Raw genomic sequence first — 22629 nt, forward strand, 5'->3', positions numbered from 1 at the left:
TTTTTACAAAGTCATACTTTGTAGAAAAAAAGTAGAAGATGTTAATATTTTAATATTTGGGGAATTGATTTTTAAGGTACTGTTCCTAATTGTTTTAAGTGCCGTTAGTATTAATGTTTAGCCATTCAGAATATTAATCTAAAGCTAGAGAAGTCACATAAATAAGTATACTTGTAAAAAAATCTATTAACAGTAAGTCTCTTGATTCTGGGAAGTATAAATGAAAAAAAAATCTTGTCCAGTTCCTTGACCCTGTGGGTGCAGTTTAAGTGAATCACCAGCAGATGGCACCATTTCACATTCAGTATTGCCAGTTAGATGCCTGGGTTTCTTAAAAGATGAGTAGAGAGGCAGAAGATACTTGAACTAAATGTTTAAAATAACTACACTTTACACATCTCACTTAGAAAAATAGTGTGTTTTGTTACAAAAACTTGAAAACCACAAGAAAGATAATCAGGAGGCTTAATCAGCTTTAGTGTCCACAGGAGGCTCCTTATGTGGTGGTGACTTGTTCTTTAGCCGTATTTGAGCAAAATATTGATGCTTTGCCACTGAGACTTCAAATAATTTACATTTATCATGAAACAACTTTAACCATCAATCTAAATTGCTGAATTTAGTGGCCTCTTGTGAACATTGGTATTTACCTAAACAAACACTAAGGAAGGTGAGACCCCCGCTATAAAACACTCATTATCGAACATCTTAGTTCTGTAACTGAACAAACTCTTAGAACAGTTGTGCGTTATTAGTGTAAGATTTCCTTCAAATGTTTGGCCTCAGGTTGCTGTTAACCTTTGGTTATAGCTGTGTATTTTAGTTTATTCTCTCTCTATATATATAATGAGCCCTGCATATGCGGGTGATGCATGGAAATTTCCCAACAAAAGTTTTGGCTCAGTGTTATAATTTCATCAAGAGTCTATGTTATCAAACTTTGTTGTAGATTATCTACAAAGAAATCTTCCAGGGATTTTTCCCCAAGTAGTAAACAGTTGATGAAAAACGTTGACGTAATTATGTGGTATATAAGAAAAACACGATTATTTCTATTTTCTGTGGAGAGCTATTCCTGGGCTATTTTGAAAGGCCTCTTCTGTGATATTTTGTTAGTTGGTTGCAGAATATAATATGTTACCATTTTTTAATGCCTAATGATTTTTCATTTTATTTAATAACAGAGAAATAGATCAGTTGTCAGGAAGGGACTTCTGCCATTCCAAGAAAGTGACAGGAATCAGTGCGGACGAAGTGGACTCGAGGACCCGCGATGCAGGTAATGACAGTGGCAGCACGGCTCCCAGGAGCACGGAGGAGTCTCTCTCCGAGGACGTCTTCACCGAGTCAGAACTCTCTCCTATTCGGGAGGAGCTCCTCTCCTCAGAGCTGCGGCAAGATAAATCATCAGACGCATCATCAGAGTCTGTGCAAACTGTCAGTCAGATTGAAGTCGAATCGGTGGCTGCCAAATCAGAGTCTGTTAACATTCCTGACCACATTATCTCCAATACTGGACCTTCTTCAGACAAAGGGGCTTTGTCTCATGAAACTGATTTAAGTAGTCTTGAACTAGCCACTAAAGAAGGAGATAAGGCTACAGAAAAACGTGAAGAAGTCTCAGGCCCTAAAGAACAAAGCACAGATGGAAAAGGTCAGGATGAGCGGAGTTCTTTACATCATGAGAACTCACTACAAGGAGAGGGTGGAGAAGGAAATGTAGCTTCTGGAGAAACAATGGGACAGAAGGAAAAGCAAACCGTGGAAAAGGATAAACAAGGGAAAGAGCAGAAACAGGACTCAGAGACCGAAGTAGAGGAGCTGCGCAAGCTCTGGAAAACTCACTCTATGCAGCAAGCTAAGCAGCAGAGAGACAGTATTCAGCAGGCGTCACTGAAGGAAAGTAAGCATAAAAGCACCCCTGCAGATGGACATGCCGATGGTAAGTGTGAGTGGACTGAAGTCTGTCGTATTGCATATTGCTTTCTTCTTTCTCCTCTGACCAAGCATGCAGAATGACAATCAAATGCTTGAGTGATGTGACACTGGGGACATGTCTGTGCAGAGCCTACTCTCTGAACATCTTTTTGGCTATGTTTAAGCACTCCTCACGCACTACATTTTCTATAGAGTGTCCCCACACTGAGTAATGCATTGATTACTCCATTTTCTTTTTAAGGTCTTGATTTGATTTTATCATTGCATATATAATATTTGAGTTGTAATTTATAATTGCCAAAGTTTTAATCCCTTAATTTTTTAGAAAGTATAGTTGGACATGAAAATCTATTTCTAAAATACTTTTGTATGTACAAAACTCCCATCCTTATGTGAGTTACCTCTTCCTCTCTTAGCTCAGTTTGTGTTAATATGAAAATTAATTACCATAATGGCTTCTGTTGCTAACATATTTTGCTTTTGCTTACTACATTATGAGTTAAGTAGCTATGGCTTAAATAGCTTAGCAACATTCTCTCAATTCTTTTGAAGAGTTGCTTATATTAAGTCAATTTATATGTGAGCTCTTTCACTATTTTAATTTCAAATTTTTATTATACTGAAATACACAAGTTAAATTTATCATTTTGGCTTTTTTGTTATGAAATGGACATATAATAAAATTTGACCTAACCATTTTTGAACTCTACAAGTCATTGGCATCAGTTTATTCCTATTGTTGCATACCCATCACTGACATCCATCTTGACAACTTTCAACATCTTCTCAAATCAACACTGTACTTAACTAAGCTCTACACTGTCGCTCCTCCCTTCCCCTGGTTGTCACCAGTATCTGTTCTCTGTCTCCCTTACTCCAGGCTTTGTACACGTTAACCACACATAGGTTCTGTCTCACTTATGTGACTTAGCACCATGCTTTCACCATTCATCTATGTTACAGGATGTGCTGGACTTTCCTGTCTTTTTAAAATTGCATTTATTTTTGAGATTAGAATTACGTCATTTCCCCTCCAAGCCTTCCCTTATACTCCTTGTTCTCTTTCATAGCTATGACTGCTCTTTCCATTAATTGTTGCTATGTACTGACTGGGCAGGTTATACCTATATGCTTAGGAGTATTTATGTATGGATGTGTGCTCACGCATGTGTGTGTAACAAAAATGTCCCTTTAAGGCCAAAGAATTAACATTTCTGTGTATGTATGTGTCACATGTTACTTGCCAGCAGTGTCAGGGTATCTGCTTGATGTGAAGAAAATTTAGGAGTATGTATAGTATTGCAAATCTTGCTGCAGTGAACAAATGCTGTGCAAAAAGGAGTCCTTCCATTCAGCTTTTTTTTTGGGGGGGGGCAGGCAAGGCAGGGGATTCCATCATAGCTACTTTTCTGAGAATCACTTGTCCTCAATGGCTGTACATCATTTTCATCTCCTAAGCAGCTCATAAAAGCTGACTCCGTCGGACAGGCTGCACATACTGGTAACTGCCTATAATCCCAGCACCCATAGGCAGAGGCAAGAAGACCCCCAAATTGTTAAGACCAAGGTTTTCCACACAGCAAGCATCTGCTTCAAAGAACCTCAGAAATATAAATGTTGTTTTGAGACCAGACAGGTCCTCACTGTCCCAGGCCTTGGTCCTCCTCCTGCCTTCCAAACACATGTGATTTAATACTCAACTTTCAGTGTTTAAAATACTGAATTTTCTTTGTATCATCCAACTGAGATACTTTAATAACCTATGATTATACTCATTAGTTATTAAAGAATGTATTTACTCAAAGCAATTTCTGTAAAGGATGAACTGTTCTGTAGTATTTTTTTCTTTATTCAGAACACAGTGAACACTTATTAGGAACTTTGTCAAATATAAGAAATTATAACACAATTTATAAAAATTATTTGGAATTTATTACTAAGGATGATCAGCTAGTATTAACATTCTTACAGATCTTTGGGAGGCGTTTTGTTTTGAGTGATAATTTGCATCTTTCTGTACTACAGATAATGATGTAAACTCAGGACTGTACAATATGTACTGCTGTTCCCTTCCTTGTACCTAGTATCTGTGTGGTGTACACTTGTGTGTTTTATTGGTCTTACAATTTGTCCAACTATTTACCTGTTTTTTTTTAACAATTCATATTGTTAAGACAATGATTCCCTTTGGTATCAGTAGCATCGGTATGAAGATCTTTACATAAAGCATGTGGCTTATTTACTTTCTGAAATATTGGAAATGATTAAAAAGTAATTTCTGTTCTATTTATAGGCTATTAGAATATGAGATAGATTATTATAGCCAGATACCAAAAGGAAAAAATTAGTAGGTATTTTTAGATAGTTTTCTCTGGGTTATGCTATTGGATTCTTCTTTCTAATGAAATATTAGTTTTAAATGAGCATTTTTTTAGTAATAATAGTGTATAATGTGGAACTATTAAAACTTTTTGAAATTTATTGCTTCATGAGATGAAACATTGTGATAAATATTAAACTGTAGGATACAATAATGGAAAAACAAGAATGACAAGCACTCCTTTTAACCAGTGACTAAGTGGGGTGTATAGGTTGTGCACTTTGAACACTGCTGCATGGGATGGGGGATATGTTTACAAGGGTACTTTCCTCCAAGAGTTGGTGCTGAAACAAGCCAATTAATATCCATGTCTTGGACTTAATCCTACTGTCAGACTCCAAATAATTTATGTTCTGGTTGGAGGTTATTTAGACATAATTAACTGTCCTAACATTGTTTTGCAGCTAGTGGAATGTTTTTGATTTCTCACACCTTTGTATGTGACTAGAGATTTCATTTTTTTACTTGATTTGCCATATTAAAATAACCATTTAGAAATTCTGTGTAGTTACTTAGATGTGATTTGTAAAAATTAACAGAGAATCTGCAGAGCATTTTACATGTATATGCAGTTTAGCATAGCTGTTACTAACAACTTATTGAAAAGTCTCTGAAATTTTGCATTCTTCTTCTAATAGCCCTCGACAACATTTTAGTTCACTAAAATACTCAGTGACTTAATGGGTCCTGTTTACATATCCCTTCCAGGCTCTTCACTTTTAAGGGATAAGAGAAGGCACCGATTACACAAATTCCTGTGTCTCCGAGTTGGAAAACCGATGAGGAAAACGTTTGTATCTCAAGCCAGCGCTACGATGCAGCAGTATGCACAGAGAGATAAGAAGCACGAATACTGGTTTGCAGTGCCGCAAGAAAGGTAAACGCCCGAAACAACTGCTTTAAACGTGTATCCTTGTAAGACTCATTCACACAGATCACACCAGAAGCAGAGTACCTTCATCCTATGTCTCCACCTCTAATTCTAGCACCAGGAAGGCTGAGTCAGGAGTTACAGGTTCAGGGCCATCCTGTGGTATATGGCAAGATTAAATTAAATAAGTCAGCAAAAGTACGTTTTAATCTATTTGAAATCAGCTGCTATCTGATACTTTTTAGTTTGTGCCTTTAATTTTTTCTTACTTAGTTTATTGTAAAACATTGGAACATGAATGATATTTTAATAGTAAAGTACTTATACCTTAGACTCTGAAGATTCATGAATATATTAACACAGCCATCTTGAAGGAAAATAATGATGTATAGTTCTTTATTTAACTTTTTATCTTTACATTTTTATTTTCTAATATATTTTCTTGCAGAATCTTATAAGGTGTTTTTTTTATCCTCTATTAATATTTTTGTAACAAATTACATTTACTTGCTCAATGTATTTTTCTGTATATACTGAAATCACATGTTTTTAACTCACTAGGACTGTTGACAGGGTAGCAGAGGACTCTTCTGTGGTGGGCTGCTAACAGCCTAGCAGGCTTCAGTTTTAAGCATGCTAGCAGAAAAGCTAGGCAGTGGTCCAGACAGCAGAGGAGCGTTTTCAGTAAAAGGGGGGATGTATTTCAGGGTTGGCTTCCTGTTCCCATTTTTAATTTTCCTTCATTGCTGAACTTAGTTTACCTAAAAATTAATAATGTTCACATTATAATAATCTCACTCAGTTTTTTAAGTATGTTTATGTGTCTTCCAAAAATTACTTAATATTTTCTTATAATTTTTAGTTAGTATCAGCGAACTACTCCTGAAAATCTCCTTCAGCTCTGTGTTGTCCAGTGAATTAGAAACAACTGGATATACAAAAAGACTTTTTATGTAGAATTATTCATAGCGTCATCACCAGCCTTGATCAGCCTAAGAGTATTTATACTTTAAAAATGTCTTCTAAAAAACTGAATGTATAGCCGGATGTTGGTGGTGCACATCTTTAGTCCCAGCACTCAGGAGGCAGAGGCAGGCAGATTTCTGTGAGTCCAAGGCCTGTCTGGTCTACAGAACAAGTTCCAGGACAGGCTCCAAATCTACACGAGAAATCCTGTCTGAAAACAGAACAAAACAAACAAACAAACAAGAACAAAAATCCCTGAATGTATTAGGGTATCTCTTATTTTTTAATGGGAGAAAAAGCCCTTCAGTGGAAGCAGAAGACAGGTTGTCTGTAATGCATCCTGGCCTTGCAGTCCATCAAGAGAGCTAATCCAGCAATAGTAGGCATCAGAGGAATGGCTGTCTTGGAAACCCTGTGTAGTCTACTTTGAATATTATTTCAAGGATCTAATGATAAACTTCTTCTTCCCTCTGCACTACCAGATACACCAGATATTGTGAGTTTCTTCTTTAAAATGGAAGTTTAGAAATTAAAATAGTTTGATTTTCACAGTTCACTACTTGAAAGAAACAGTTCCAATCAAATAAACTAGTGATACTAAAGTGATTATAATGAAAAATGTAACTATTTAGTTTTTCTTGTTATTATTGGTTATTTCTTAATTTTTAGGTGGAATAGAAGTTTGTTTTTAATGTTGTTCTTAGTTCCAAACCTAAGTGTTGCAACCTTAACTGGGAAAAGGCTCTCAACCCTCCTTAATGGAAATCCATACTACTCCACCATCTTGCTACCCACTAGAAATTTCATTGCAAATAATAATTAAGTTGTACCTTGGCTTTTATTGATATTAATACTACTGGGATTTTGAACATTATCGTAGACAAAACTTAGGAGAATTGTTGATAGTTACCTGGAAGGTAACACTTAACTACCCTTTAATATGTCAGGTGTCATATAGCCTTTTATGTCATGAGATGGATGCATAATTCCTAGAACTCTTGGCTGTTACATGCTAGCTGTGAGTTTTGTGATTCAGTTATCCATGCTAATTAAAACCAATAAGCACATAGATGTTTGACATTTAAATATGTTTAGTATAGTGCAGTAACCAATACAGTTTACTACAGTTAGCAAAATGTAAACTATTTAGGTCATCAACCTCTGTGTACTGCTCTTCTGTTTGAATGCTGCATCTTGATTTCTTCCCACTGGCGTCTTTAGGAAGGAAAACTTACACTGCAGTCAGTACAGCGAAAGCCTTCCAACGAAAGTCTTAGTGCAGCCTTTTTTAGAGCTTGACAAATGAAGGCCCAATGCGTGGTCATAATTAGTCTTAATAATAAAAACCCAGAGTCAGATACCAGGGTAAAAGCAGAAAGATCATAGAAGTAAAGGACCAGCTACAGTCACCACTTAGCTCTCCCAAAATCACAGTCTGAAAAGGGATAAGTTCCTGTCTATCCCCTGCCTTACCACTTCCTGTTTCCTGTCTGTACCAAAAGACCTCCAGACCTGTATGGTTAACTGGTTGCTAGCTCTGCCCTCTGATCTTCAGGCAAGCTTTATTTGTCACAACACAACAAAGTATTGTAACAATAGCAAATCAGTTTTTAAAGACAATGTCTTCCTGGACTTTATTGTTTAATAAAGTCTAGTGTATTTTGAATGTCTTCAACTTGTATCAAAACATTTTGACAAATACAGTCTTTTAACTTTAGCTAATAGCTGATGATACTAGGCCTATTAATCACCATTTTACAAATGCAGTCTTCTAACTTCAGCTAATAGCAGATGATACCAGGACTATTAATAACCATTTGCTCTAACAGAACAGAGCACTTGTACGCCTTCTTCCTTCAGTGGAGTCCAGAGATATATGCAGAGGACACTGGTGAATATTCCAGAGAGCCTGGATTTATAGTAGTCAAAAAGATCGACGAGTCAGAAACAAATGAAGATCCCGCTGGTGATGCCGCAGCCAGGGAATGGGAGGTAAGGCGAGTGAGACTTTCCTCCTTTTTGTTTGCTTCCTCTTTACCCTGTGGGACTGTATAACCTACGGTACACCAGAAACTGTAAGAAGTCATTGCACAAAAGGTGTTTTGAAGGCCTAGTTCAGAGTCCATACACATATGTATTGATTGAACGAATCTGAGTAGTAACTGAATGCTCTTTGTCACTTTGTCTTTACATTAAAATACTGGATTAGTGATAAAGTCATTTTTAATATGTTTCAGCATATTTAAAGGATGGTAACATGGCAAAGATGGAAATAACATTAATTGCTATTATATTGTCATAAAAATGTCCTATTTGATTCATGTGTGTTTTTTTTCTTCTACGTGAAAGAACACGCATTTAGCACATTTAGCACAATTAGCTGTCATTTCCAAGTTTCACACTTAATAATCATTGTCTTGACCTGAGTTTGGTGATACTAATGTCAGGGCAATAAGTCGGTGCTAATTTTATATTTTAAAAAAAGTTTTTATGTGCTCAAATTTAATGAGCTTGCAAATAATGTCCAAGTTAATACGGATGATCTTTTTAAAAAAAGTTCCTGGTAGCTTAAAAACAAATTTAAGATTATGTCATTTTATGTCCTTTATCTTGGGGTATTGATAGGATAATAATGTTTTTAATATTTTGGTATTTTTATCTTAATTAATCTCTTCTTGGTGCTGTTAGAAAACAGAGCAGATGCTAAAATGTGTTAATAAATGGAGTCAGATTTTATTATCCATTTGGTTAAAGTTTGTGGTTATCTGTGTAGTATAAATTTACTGTACATGTACTTAGCATGTATAATGATTAAGGTATACATGGTTTGTCTTCTGTTTAAGCTGTGGTCCTGGTTTTTTGTCTAACATCACTGTGTGCTACATGCAACATCCATTTCTACTATATCATCAATATGATAAAGGGAAAGAAAAATAATAAATTGTACATTTATTTCAATATTTAAATAAAAGTATTAATCTTAATTCCAGCCTTATCTATAATATCTCCAAATTAGTAATGACCTGAATTACTATCAGCAGAATAGGTGGGCAAATTTGCAGATATTTATAGAATTTTTATGTGATACACCAATAAAAACATACCTAATAATATAAGCAACTACATGGATGACAGATAATGGGTAAAATACAAGAGGAAGGTCTGAAGTCAGAAGTGCAAGAGTAGCTGACCGTAGACTCATAGCAAAGAGGCAGAAAGGAAAGAAATGGAGAGGCTTCCACGTAGTGTGGATGGGGTTACATGGGCACTGCCTGTTCCAGCTGTGTTCTTTTCAGAAGGTAAATTTGTGCAGATTTCCACAGATGTGTAAAAGTTAAGATGGCAATGGCTGGAAGTAGGTTTCAGTAAGAGGAAATAAGTTAGTAAAAGATGTTATGTAAATGATGAGGATTTAGTGGCAACTAAGCAATGATGAAGTTTCTAAGTGGGGCAGTAAAATGGTGAATGGCGGATTTTCAATCAAGAATCAATCGAGAATCTTTTCCCAATTTTGGTTGGATCGCTTAAGTTTGGAAATATAAAACTACTGACTCTTTTTTGTTCTTTTCATGTGGATGCAGGTGTTGTGTGCATGTAAGGGCATGAATGTTTGCAAATGTGTGCACTAAAGTATGCATACGAATGTGTATGTGCAGAAGCCAAGGTGAATCTTCTTGATTGCTCTCGCCTCCTTTCTTTAAGGCAGCATCATTCAATGCTATCCAGAGTTCGCACATACTGCTTGTCTCCGCATCGAGCTTGCTCTGGGGGTCCCATCGCAGCTTTTTAAAGCTGAAATTACAGTTGGTCCTTAAATGGCTCCTGAGGCTACACACTCCCAGATTTAGTTGTTTTGTTTTTCCAGCTGACAAGCACTTTAACTGGCAACATCTCCCCATCCCCACTGTAGGCTATTTTGACTTAAAGGAGTGGCTTCGGTTTCTGGGGAAAATATGGAGGATTGTAATTTACAGTTTTAGATTTATATACCTCCCAAAACAAATCACAAAGTGGTAGGGCAAGTTCAGTTTGTAAACTTGCTGTACCTTCTGGAAAGTGTTGTGTGGTGTAAGGCAGTAGACCTGTCTGCGCAGGTCTTGGGTATGGTAACGTGACTGAGGAACAGGAAGGAGTTTTAAGACTGAAGGTGAGGACTCTTCACCCTGTCACCAGATGTCTTTCAGACTGCTTGGACAACTTGTGTGCATGATTGCCCTTCTCAACTGAAAATTTTATGAAATTCTGAGCTGGGAAGGACAGTTTGCTGCCGTCTTGTTTTCTGACTTTGCATCTTACCTTGTCTTTTGTTGTAACATGAGTGATAGAAAGATCAATGGTTTCTCTCTCAGGACAGTTATGTTAGGAAAATTCTCGCTAGTGTGGTTGATCTATTGACCTTCATTTCTTCTTCTAGGGACCATCAATAACAGAAATCCCAACATTGGGTAGATGACAATAAGGTGGAAACCCTGACCTGTCTCTGTATAACCTTCTCCCAAAACAGAGCGATTTCCCTTAGCTTGGTTGTTTACCGTTTTAGATTCTTTGCAGACCCTGTGTTATCTTCATCATTACTCTTAAGATTTGTTAAACAACTATAAGTCATGGCTCTCAAAATTGATAAGATGTGCAGTTTGAATTGGAAAACTTTAAAGACATATTTAAAAGAGTTTCATTTACAAAATACAGAGATTAAATGACAGTTTTATGACTAAATAGAACAGGCAGGAATTTCAGAACTAGAAGGATGAGGACAGCAGGAAGAAAGTACAATATTAGAGATTTGTGTGTGAGTTCCAGATGAGCAAAACCCCTCTCCCACAGAAAAAGGAGAGAGTTTAGCCACATTTCAACAGTGAGGTCTCCTAATGATACATCAGAATAATTACTATATTCTGAAGGGGATCAGGGACGTGGCATCCATTCTGTTTACTGACATCATGGGAGTGGTTTTCTCCTTCCACCATGTGGGCCCCAGGAATCAGGTCATCAGCTGCAAGCTCCTTTGGCGACTGTCTCACTTCCTTAACTGGATGGAGTTGAGGTTTTGATTATTGTTAGAGGGAAAGGCCCTTGATCCTTGCCAAGCGTTGGTGAGTTGGTGTTGCATTCAGTGTTTAGTTTCTCAGACCCTGGTTCTTTCCAAGTGTTGGATATTAGTCAGAGTAGCTCAATCATCCATCGAAGTATAAATGTAGTAATATATTGCCTGCTTATGACAGAGGACACAGAAGGATTACTCAAAACATTTTAGTGTCTACCTTCTGCCTCAATTTTTCAATTTATTTGTGTGTTGATTTTGATTATAACTTCCAGTATTCTCCAGTTGGTTATATATATGTAAATATTTAACCTGTTGTTAGTTTTCTGCACCATTAAGCTCAGTTACATCATTACTGGATTTTTTACCCCTGTTGTATGGACTCAGTTCTGTTTGCACAGCTGTCATTAAGTAGTTATCACCAGAATCATTCATTATAATTTGCAAAGAAGAACAGCAGTGTAATACTGCTGCAACTCCCAGTAAGAACCGTGCCAGAGGACCACAGTTGCATATTTAACATGGTGTCTACTAAACACTGAGTGGTAAATGATCTTATGTGTATTTTCCCAAGTATATTTCATTATTGTCATTAAAGAACTATGTAATTTTAAAATTAAGTCAGTATATTCAAGTACAAGCAAAAATCTTTCCTAATCTCTTCTCAGCCTAGTTACCAAAATGTGCATTCAGTTGAAACTATCAAAAAATAAAAGGAGACTCTATGTCTACAGTCAGCACAAGAAGATCCCAGTTCTCAGTGTGGCTACTGAATGGGAGCAGACAGGCTGTGCTGTGCCTGTTTTATCTGTCTCATAGCATACTTCATTTTGTAGGGCCTACTTTCACGTTTGAGAAAGACTATCTAGTAGTTAGGCAAGTTTTTAAAATGTTCTGAGTTTTTTTTTTTTAGTATTGTTGATGGTTTTGTTTTGGGGACTGGTGTTACAAAGAAGGACTATGACCACAGTGTATTTTATGTTTAAGGAATGTTGTTGAAAGTAATGGGGGGAGGGCATAGCTGGCATACTGGAAGGGGAATATTACCTGCAAGTTATGCTGGGTTCTGTGGGGGCACAATGTTGTATGTACTTGAAAAGTAATGTGTATTTGAGGAGATGGCCTAGTGTATTAGACATAGCGAGTTAATAGTAGAGCAAGTTTGCCTGAAAATAGAATAAATATTTGAATATTACCATTGAAGTGTAAATAAAACTGAGCTCCAGATAATTTTAGTCTACATCTAAATTAAATGGAGTTATAGTTCATGCTTAATCTTTTAAAAATAAGCTTCTGCTTGTATTCCATGTACTACTGATTAATGAAGGATGGCATATGTAGACACAGTAAATATAAGTATCTTTCAATAAAAAATAATATGCTAGAAAACATTTTAAAGTAATCTTATTATCTATGAATATTTCATAAAAATTAAATTTATAAAAATGTATAGGATTATGAGCTATAAAGAACAAAAGTCTAACACAAGAGAAATAGAAAAGAATTATAGAACTAGATGAATAAACAGTAAAATGTTAATTGCAATTACATGTGTGACTTAGGAAGAATTCTGGAAATTGTAAAAGTGTATTACTTGTAACCATGGTACTTTTAGTGTATCTGTTACTGCCATGGAAATATGTGCTCTGTGTCTTTAAACTTTTGAGCCCTTTCTTTGCACATTTGGGTGCAGTGCAACCGAACTTAAGCATGGGAAACACTCTGTTCCCACCCCAGCTTTACAGTCTCCATTCAGGACTATCTGTTCAATGGATACTACTTAGTGATTAGCTCTCGGTTGTGTCAATCAAATCTTGGTTGCTAGCGAACTGTTTTGTCACTGTAGCAGGGCTCTGGTGCTGGAGATTTATCTTTGACAGAGGAAGAATGCTTTTGAAAACAGTGCTTCTGTGATTTGCTGGAGCTTCATGTGACCTGGGAAGGAAATGTCCCGTCTCTGGTATGGGAAAAAGGGGAGAAGACATCAGCCAGTTAATCATAAGTACACTCTGGTAAATCTTGATCAATTATTGCAGTTTCTCTATCTGCCAGTCTCTCTTTAGTGCCATCATGGAAAACTGCCTAGTACTTGAATATATAAACAGTATTTATAGAGTAAAACTGAGTATCATTGCAGAAATACTTTTAAGATATAGTTAAGAATTCTATATATTCTTAAAAAGGGAATTAATATGTCAGTAGACTTTTGCTTTGTAAAAATGTTTTTTTTTTTATTCTCTTCAAAAGATAGATAACAAATCTTTATTACAGCTTTAACGTTTTCTTCATTTAAACTTTATCTTGTAGGACAGGGCTTGGAATTATTTTCCTCGTTTAGAAGAAGAGGAAGGAGTGAAAACTAAATTTTATTGACTAGATTCTGTTAGAACTTACTGGGAACTCTTGAGCAAAATGCTGTTAATCTTTAGTTTAAGAGATGGTTTTTAAAGCTGTACAGAAAGTTTCCTTGTGCTCTCATAAATGGTAGGAATATCACAAATGACAAAATCCCTTTGGTTGATATTGTTAACTATAATTTCAGGTTTTTAATTTATTATTAATCAGTGCTGGAGGGTTTATGCAGCACCTAAAAACATTAATTTTTAAATTTGTTATCAGATTTATCAGATTAACTGCCTAGCTCCGCCTGTTTAGTTTTTAACCAAGAGCAGTAAAGTTGCTCATAGTCTTTTAGTTACTATTTAAATAAGTACTTACCATTAATTTTTAAAAGGTTTTAATCACAAAGTTAGGCAAATAGATGTTTTGAGCTCCATGGGTCAGCACAAGGCCGCACATCACACATTGAACACTCACCAAGCCCATCTTGCTAGGCAGGAGCTCTTTTGTGTGTTCCCCCTCCCCAGGTGTTTTTTCCTGTATCTTACTGGTCATCAGCTTTACCTGTATATGTGCTGTAGACTAATGTGCAGTATTTCATTTGAATGTCATCGTAGCTTGAAAGTGCAGTAGTGAGATGAGGAAGCTGCATGGACTAAGGTGAAATTTGGTGGCACAGAATCGGCTCGCAGCTAGCAAGGCTTTACTTCCCTGCCTGTCCAGTGAAGGCTTTCTGGGTAGTGGCATGTGCCCTCCTGTGTATCCAGTGCAGTTCCCAGTTTTCCTGCATGAAATGGGTGGGGCTAGGAGAGTAGGACTGGAAGGGCTTGAGCAGAGTGGGTTTGTAACTGATGTCCTGGAGTCTCTGGGTTAGGCTCCCCTTATCAGGGCTCTTCTGTGTTGAAACTGAAAGCAAAAACGTGTTTGTTTCTTCTGAGTGAATGAACAGTGTTTGGGAAGGCAGGAAAGTTGATGTTTCTCCTCTTGGCTCACTGCTTTTTCACTCCTGATCATAGTTATAGGGAGAGACCTCAGAGATCAACTGTGATGGAGCTTGCTCAGAATGGGATCAGCATTGACTGTATTCCAAATACTGGTGTATGTACTATCAGATTTGATCTTACTGTTAATCCATATGCTAGTGTGAGATATTTTCATTTTGTGAAGGAGATAACTGAACCCATACATATTAACAGGGATGACAAGATGGCTCAGTGGGTAAAGATATTTGCTGTGAAACCTGGTGATCTGAGTTCAGTCTCCTGGACCCGTGGAGGGGAGAAGCCTGACTGCTGGGAGTTGTCCTCCGACCTCCGCACGTGCACCCTGGCACATACATACCCTCACATATGCCAGTAAACAAACACTCAAACAGCATTGATAATGATAGGTAGAGGACAAAATATGTGGAATGAAATTAACCCTTTGTAACTTAGCTTCTATGAGAATCATGTTACCCAATTATGCTTGCCCTTTTTTTTTTTTTTTTTAATTAATTCCTTTCACATTTTAGCTTTTAGGGTGCTTTTAAAATTCATGCTGACATCTTCAACTTCAATTTCCAGTCATTCATTGGCTTGGAACTGTTCATGTATTTGACAGACACTTGTGCCAGTTCTCACCTTTTTGGTGTCTCTCTGTAAGTTGTAATTTGCTGGGAAGTATTTGGAAAAGTTTTTTAGTCTAATTCATCTTCAGCATTAAAGTCATTAGATGCCAACACTTTCTTATTATTTTATTAGTTTTTTTTTTCCATTTTGACTATTTTACCTTGTCCTCATATGAAAAAGACAGGTTTTCTTTACTTGGTATCTTGTATATGGAACCACGGGAAAAGCTGCTGAAGAATTTCTGACACTCCGGTTCATAGAGCAGCAGCACTGTAAATGTGAAGTCATAGTCTGGGGCCATTGTACTAGTGACGGAGATAATGACCACAGCTAGGCTCCATGTCTTAAGTGTTATTCTAAAAGTTGTCCTTTTTAGTCTTTACATACCCCTTAGGTATTAATGTGTCCTGTCTCAGGGACATCTTACTATGATGGTTAAGTCCAGAGTGAGGCCTTCAGTCTACGTGTCCTGTCCAAATCCCCGAGTCTCTGCTCTTCCTGCTCTCGGTCTTCAGAGTATAAAGAGGGGAAGGTGGTTTTTGAATATTACTTCCATTTAGGAAAAAACAAAACTGGAAGTAGATTGAGGATGCTCATGTTCACAGAGCTGTATGAAGCTGCGTGGAAAGTAGAGATCTGGTCTCAAAGCCATTATTCATTCTGCCATGTCATGCTGCGTGCCTGGAGTAGTGACCAGAACTTTACTAAAGACCTTTTAACATAAACCTTACTGTCCCTAAAGCAATTTCCGCTCAGGACAGTCACAACTTAATTGAAGGGACTCATCCTCACAGGCACTGGACTTTTGTGTTTGTATTTGACTTAGTAGTTCAAAAATACATCTTAGGTATATAAATTATAAGGCATAAGGATAAAATGAAGATAAGACTTTTTACCCGGCATTAAAATTATAACATCACTTTTACATTATATTTGTTTATTTGGGATTTTTCTGTCTCGTGTTATCTTGAGAAACCACCATCCTGATTGTGTTGTTCTTCCATTGCTTTTTTATTTTACTGGATGACATTTAGTTTTGTTTATTTTTATGGGACAATTACAAAAATAATATAAAAAATATAATACAATAAGATAAACCAAACCTCGACATCAGAATTAGATAAGACAAACAGAAGGAAAATAGCCCAAGAGAAGGCACAAATATCGGAGCCCTCTCATTCACACACTCAGGAATCCCATTTAAAAAAAAAAAAAACCACCAAATTGGAAGCCAGAATATATGTATAAAGGGCACTCTTTCTGTGTCCTCTTCCATGGGGTTCCCTGAACCCTGAGGGGAGGGATTTGATGGAGAGATTCCTTTTAGGGCTGAGTGTTCCAAGCTCTCTCATTCTGCACAATGTCTGGCTGTGGGTCTCTGTATCTGTTCCTACCTACTGCAGGGGGGTAACTTCCCTGATGATAGTTGCACAAATAACAGACCTACAGCAGAGTATAGCAAGTTGTCATTAGGTGTCAATTATTGCTCTTTAGAAACAATAACAACAAAGTAGTTTTTGGTTTTCCTCTGTGCCCTAGGCTATCTAGTCTCAGGTTCTTGTTGAGTGTCAAGTATGGCTTCCGTCTGGTGGAGTGTGTCTTAAGTCCAATCAGATATTAGTTGATTACTCCCACAGGCTTCGTGGTCACCATTGCCCTAGCATGTCTTGCAGGCAGTGGTTTTAGGTTTACAGAAAAATTAAACATGAAGCTTAGTTCTCATCTACTCTTTTTTTAAATCCCCTGTACACAAGTTTCCCTACTATTTGCATGTCATTGGTGGGTACACTTCTAAAAGTTAGTGAACTAATATTGACATGGTAACTCAGCATGCATGGGTATCATTAGAATTCATTTTTATACTGAGTATTTTATGGATATTTGCAAGTGAGTAATGATAGGACCACATTACACTTTCACTGATTAGAGACTGCTGGGGAGATAGATATTTTCTCATTCTTTCTTATTCTTCATTCCCTCTCTAAACTGCTGGTATCCACTAACCTTTGTACTGTTTCTATAAATTTGTACTTTTCCGTCATGTAGTAAAAACAATACAATTGGGATTCCTAGCAGTATGTATTTAAGACTGCTATATTGCTCCATTATATGGATATACCAGTTTATATATTCACCAACTATTTTTGTTTTGCTGTGTGTTGTGAGCACTTATCAAAAGTCAGTTGATGTTCAGATACAGTATAAACGTGTCTTCAAGTCACGCAGGTAAATACCAGGGAGCCCAATTGGTGGGTTATATGGCAAGAGTATGTTTAGTTTCATGAGACAGTACCAGAGTAGAGTGGCTATGCCACTTTGAATTGATCCAACAGTAAGTGCAAATCCTGTCAGTTGTTTGGGATTTGTCTGTTCTAACAAGCATATAATGATATTCTACGTTGAATTCTTCATTTAGTTTTGATAATAGTTGTTTTTCAGTTTTATATATATATATGTGTGTGTGTGTGTGTGTGAGAGAGAGAGAGAGAGAGAGAGAGGGAGAGAGAGAGAAAAGATATTATTTGTGGCTTGACATCATAAAAAAATTCATTTTTAATCACATCTAGCTTGCAAATTTTTCGATTCATGATTATTCTTTTAGTATTCCATATTTAAAAATAACTCTTCAAACCCCTGATTACTTGGAGCTTTCCATATATTTAAAGAACCTTACATTTTTGCATTTTCCAGTTGGGTTTTCAGTGAAAGACAAGAACTTTTTTCTCTTGTTCTGCCAGCCTGGTCTCTGGGGTAATGACCATCTTCTTTTCATTCTTGTCCTTCCTCTGTCCCAGAATCAGTTGCCATGTTTGTGTGAGTGTATTTCTGTTCTATTCCACGGAACTGTCTATTGGTTGCCAGCCTCCTTTTCTTACTTACTTTATGGTAAGTCTCAAAAGAGAATGCCCCTGGGTTTTGCCATTGTTCTTCTCAGCTGTTTGGGATCTTCCCTTATCAACATTTCAGATCAACTTTTGAATACTCTTTAGCTATAGGATAATTTGAATTAGAATTGGAATTGTGTTGAAACAGTAGATGAAATGAGGAATGATAATAGTAAATGCAGCTCCTCCTACCCGTGGACATAGAACATCTCCATTTACTTAAACCTTTGTTTTCTTCGTTAGGATTTCACACTTTTCTTTGTGGTAGAGCTTCTGTGCAATTTTTTAGGTCAGTGCCTAACTAAGTATTTCATGATTTGGCACTAAAATAAGCCATGTTAATGGCAAGGACTTGATTTTTGTATATTAGCCTGGTATGTGGGAAACGTTGCTGCCGTTTATAAATCCCAGCAGTGTTACATTTTCTGTATTCATAACCCATAGCACTTTTTAAAATTAAGTTAGGTTTAATGTCTTCCATTCATTGTTTTTGAGGACTTCCTCTAAGCTGTTGAACAGAAGTAATAAGGAGGAGGCTACTTGCCTTTCTCCAGGTCAGAATCTTGTTTCTCCCTGTTGTTTGTGGTGGTAATTGTAGGAGTGTCCTTTTTATTTGTCCTTTATGAAATTGGCATCCTCCGTGCTTCCAGATTGCAGATTGTTTTCATCACAAATGAATATTGCATTTTCTCTATTGATACTTGTGATCAGGATGTTTTCTTTAGCCTCTGGAGAATATCAGTTGCTTTTGAGTATTGAACCAGCCTTGTATACCTGTAATAAATTTCACTTGATCATTATGTAAATTTACCTTCATGCATTAGTTGATGGTACTGGCTAATATTTTGTTAAATATGTGTGCATGTATTTTCATGAGAGATAATGTTCTGTGCTTTTCTTTTCTTGTAATGTCTTTATTTGTTTTTTTATTAGGGCAATGCTGGCCTCACAGAATGAGTTAGTAAGTATTTCCTCTGCTTCTATTTTCTACAAGACTGTGGAGCATTAGTTCCAGTTCTTCCTGCAGTGTTTGGCCTTTACTCATCCATAAATCCCTGTGGGCCTGCTGCTTTCTGTTTTGGAAGGTTAACCCTTGATTCCACCTGATTAAGGGATAGGTCTAATCATGTTATCTCTTTCTTCTTGTGTGACTTTTGTTGGTTTATGTCTTTTGGGAATTTATCTCCCGCTCTTTTCCACCTTCTCTGGTTTTAATTAAATATCTTATACTTTCAGAGTTTTCACCTGTTAGCATTTTAATTTATATTCATTTTTTAACTTTTTCTAGGGCTTGTCCTTCTGTTTGTAATACATATTTATAAGGTTCAGTTTAAGATAGGAATCCCTTTACTTTCCACTTCTCCGCATATGAAATTATTTGTTCTAACTCACCGTTTAATTTACCTACTTTTCTAAGGGTGCACTGTGCTCTATGAGTTTTATCTTCCCTCCCAGTCTGAGAGGGGGGCATATGTTGTTTGGTATTGAGGTTCTGTTACTGTTGTTTTGCTTTTTGGATAATGCCAAGAATTTAGTTCTTGCAAAGTCTTTATTTCCCTCCTGAGCAATAAATAGAATCCCTGATACCTCTGTTGCCCATCATCCCCTCTCTCCAGTTGTGGGCCATTGAATTCTTCATTTCTCACAAGTCATTCTTGTATTATTTATTTAGTCAATGCTTAAAAGAAATACAGTAGTGATCTTTGTTTTCTATCGCATAGATATCAGATCACTCTCTAGGCATTGTTTCTTGTTGACATTTGTTCTGTGGATTTCTTCTCTGAAGATCTGTTGATGGTTAACACTCTTAGATTGTGTATCTCTGGAAATAAAATGTGTATTAAAAATAGAAAACTCTGCTGAACATGTATAGACGTTTTCTTATTATTCAAAAATAATACAATGTAAAAACTAGTTGTTGCCTAGCATTCACATTGTGGTAGGTGTTGGAAGTACATCCTGGGTGGTCTATAGCATATGGAAAAGTATATGTGTATCAGGGATTTGAACACCTAGGGGTACAGGAATCCACAATGACCCAGTTCTTCATGGATAGCTGAGGCACAGCTGTTTTTTGTTTGTTTGTTTTGGGTTTTCTTTTCTGTTTTCATTTTTCTTATCTTACAAAAATCATTTTGTGTGAGTAAACAGTTCTAGTGTTTTCTGTCATGCTGTGGTCTTTGATAATTATTTATTCTGGGTTCATGTTTGCCGGCATTAAGTGTCCACAGGACCTGAATGCAGAGGCTGTCACTCCTCACTCCCAGGGGATTTGCATCTGCTCTTGGACAGTTTGCCTCTACTTGGAGATTGGTGAATTTTCTTGCAAGTTACTTAACAATAAAACAACAACAACAACAAGCCTTGTCTTTCAAATATTATGACATTTACTAGATGTATCGTGTATTTACTTCTTGCTTAGGGAACAGAATGTTCTTGAATCTATAATCTGGAAAATTCTCGGCAGTACCTTTTTTTTAAGCTTTTTTTTTTTTTTTTTTTTTTTTTTTTGAAGCCTGGACTTGTAATCAGTCATATCTTAATAGTCTAGTCCATGTGCTATGCTCTTCACCGTTTCAGCCTCTTGTCCTTAATAGTGCATCATGGGTAGTTTCAGGTATGTTCCCAGTTTGCTAAGTTACTTGAGATTATCTCTTTTTTTTTTTTTTTTTTTTTTTTTTGACATAATCGATTGTTTCAAAGTTATATTTTTATATAAAATTCCAATTTGGTTAGTTTTCATAATACTTATTTTTAATCATCTCTTTTGTTTATTTTTAGGAATAAAAGTTCATGTGTAAGTTCTTTCAGAATTTGCAGTGTTTAGAGTTGGTGCAGTATTTTTGTATATTTAATTAGGGCTGTGTGCTAGGTTGTCGTTTATTATGACCTTATATTTGTTTTATCTTATCTGTGAGAATCTCGAGGTCCTGAATTGAGCATGTTGTCTTTCTCAGGCTGTTTCCTCTTGACAGACTGTGCTATATGAATGAGATCATATAATCGTATTCTTGGGCTTTCTGCCTTTGAGATTCAGACTTGGTGTGCACACAATGCCTAGAAACTCAGTGTCAGCAGGACAGCTCTGATGTTCTGGCACCAGCCCTTAGGAACGGCCATCTTGGGCTTCACAGATACCACTTTTTAAAAATGATAACTGTCTGACTAAATGCATTGAAAAAGCTAGTTGAAGTCAGAAGTATTAGTGACTAGTAAACTTCATCAGTGAAAATGATCAGTAAATTAATGTCATAGCAAGAAGGCTTAGCAGGTTAAGGCACTTGCCACCAACCCTGACAGTCTGAAGTCTGTCTCTGGGACCCATAGAGCGGAAGCAGAGAACTGACTCAATAGCATTTGTCTTTGATTTCACCATGCGTGCAGCACATGCAAGCCCACAATTACATACCATGTGAGCACATGTGTACATAAATATAATAAAAACTTTGAAAAAGAGTGTTTACTATTACCCTCTCATTTCTTTAAGTGTTAGAACCCTAAGCTTCCCCAAACCCGATGAACTCAATAATCCACATTCATTTGTCAACCAACAAGTGAATGCAAAAGAACCTTGAATGAGTGTGCTTTTACTCCTTGAGAACTGTGTTCTTGCTCTGAGAACACTAACATTAAGAGAGAACAGAATATGTAACTGGATGTTCTTTTCTCCTAATGTGGTATAAACAGGATTACCCCTTTTATGAAACTTACTGCATTATCATTCCTAAGAGCTATTATAACATACATATTCTATAATTAGAAGGCTTTAAGTATTTTTGCATTGTTGAGAAAATCTGAGTAATCTGAAATATGATTATACAGTCAGTTTTATTTAATCTATTTATTAATTGGTTGATGGAGGGTGGTCCGGGTCTCTCTGTTATGAAGCCCTGGTGTCCTGGAACTCAATATGTAGACCAGGCTGGCCTTGAACTCACAGAGGTCATCTGCCTTTGTCTCCAAAGTCGTAGAAGATTGAGTCAAGTCACTGTTTCTGTGGTGTCCTACCTGCCTTGTTATCCCAACAGCAGTGAGGAGGGGAACATGAGGGACATTGAGAGTGACCAACCTAGGCTATGTGTTGAGACACCCAGTCTCCTAAGAAACTAACTGGTAGAGGAGAACTGGAAAGCCACCACAGTCCTTGGGTGATGTGGCCTGAACTTGAAAAGGATCACCTTGTCCTTAGGTGACTTGCCTGACGGTAAGAGTGCATATCTAGGGCTTCTTCCTGAAGAACCAGACATGGACTGGAAGGAAGGTTAAAGATGCTTTAAATGAAACCAGCGTCTAGGAAAGGGAGGCAGAGGCAAGCCATGCCAAGTGGGAAAAGAACAGAGATCTAATCTAACAAGGCTCCATCTGTTCAGGCTTTTAGCTGACTTGGGCATGAAAACTGCATCTCTCCATGGTTGGGCATGAGAACTGCTTTACCTCCTGAGACCAGCTGAGGAAGCAGCAGTTAAGCTCTTGTTTAGCTGTGCAGCCAGTTCCATCCTGTTCTGTGAAAGCTTTGTAGAGGAGGTGACTAATTTAATTATTGTGAATTTATGTTTTACCTTTTGCTATCTTTGGGGCAGGAAGACAGATAATTCCAT

At 36.9% G+C, this 22629-nt stretch overlaps 1 protein-coding gene across 3 annotated transcripts in view; it reads left to right on the forward strand.

Moving 5' to 3' along the window:
• Window positions 1–22629, forward strand: part of LOC127235369 (oxidation resistance protein 1) — a 96784-nt gene that overhangs the window by 59279 nt on the left and 14876 nt on the right. For all 3 annotated transcript variants that reach the window (XM_051202622.1, XM_051202620.1, XM_051202621.1), the window contains exons 7-9: window positions 1185–1942; window positions 5027–5195; window positions 7985–8147. In XM_051202622.1, the coding sequence (XP_051058579.1) occupies window positions 1185–1942; window positions 5027–5195; window positions 7985–8147 (1090 nt within the window). The remainder of the gene's footprint in view (window positions 1–1184; window positions 1943–5026; window positions 5196–7984; window positions 8148–22629) is intronic.

Source organism: Phodopus roborovskii, unplaced genomic scaffold, assembly GCF_943737965.1.
Source record: "Phodopus roborovskii unplaced genomic scaffold, PHOROB, whole genome shotgun sequence".
Lineage (NCBI taxonomy): Eukaryota > Metazoa > Chordata > Mammalia > Rodentia > Cricetidae > Phodopus > Phodopus roborovskii.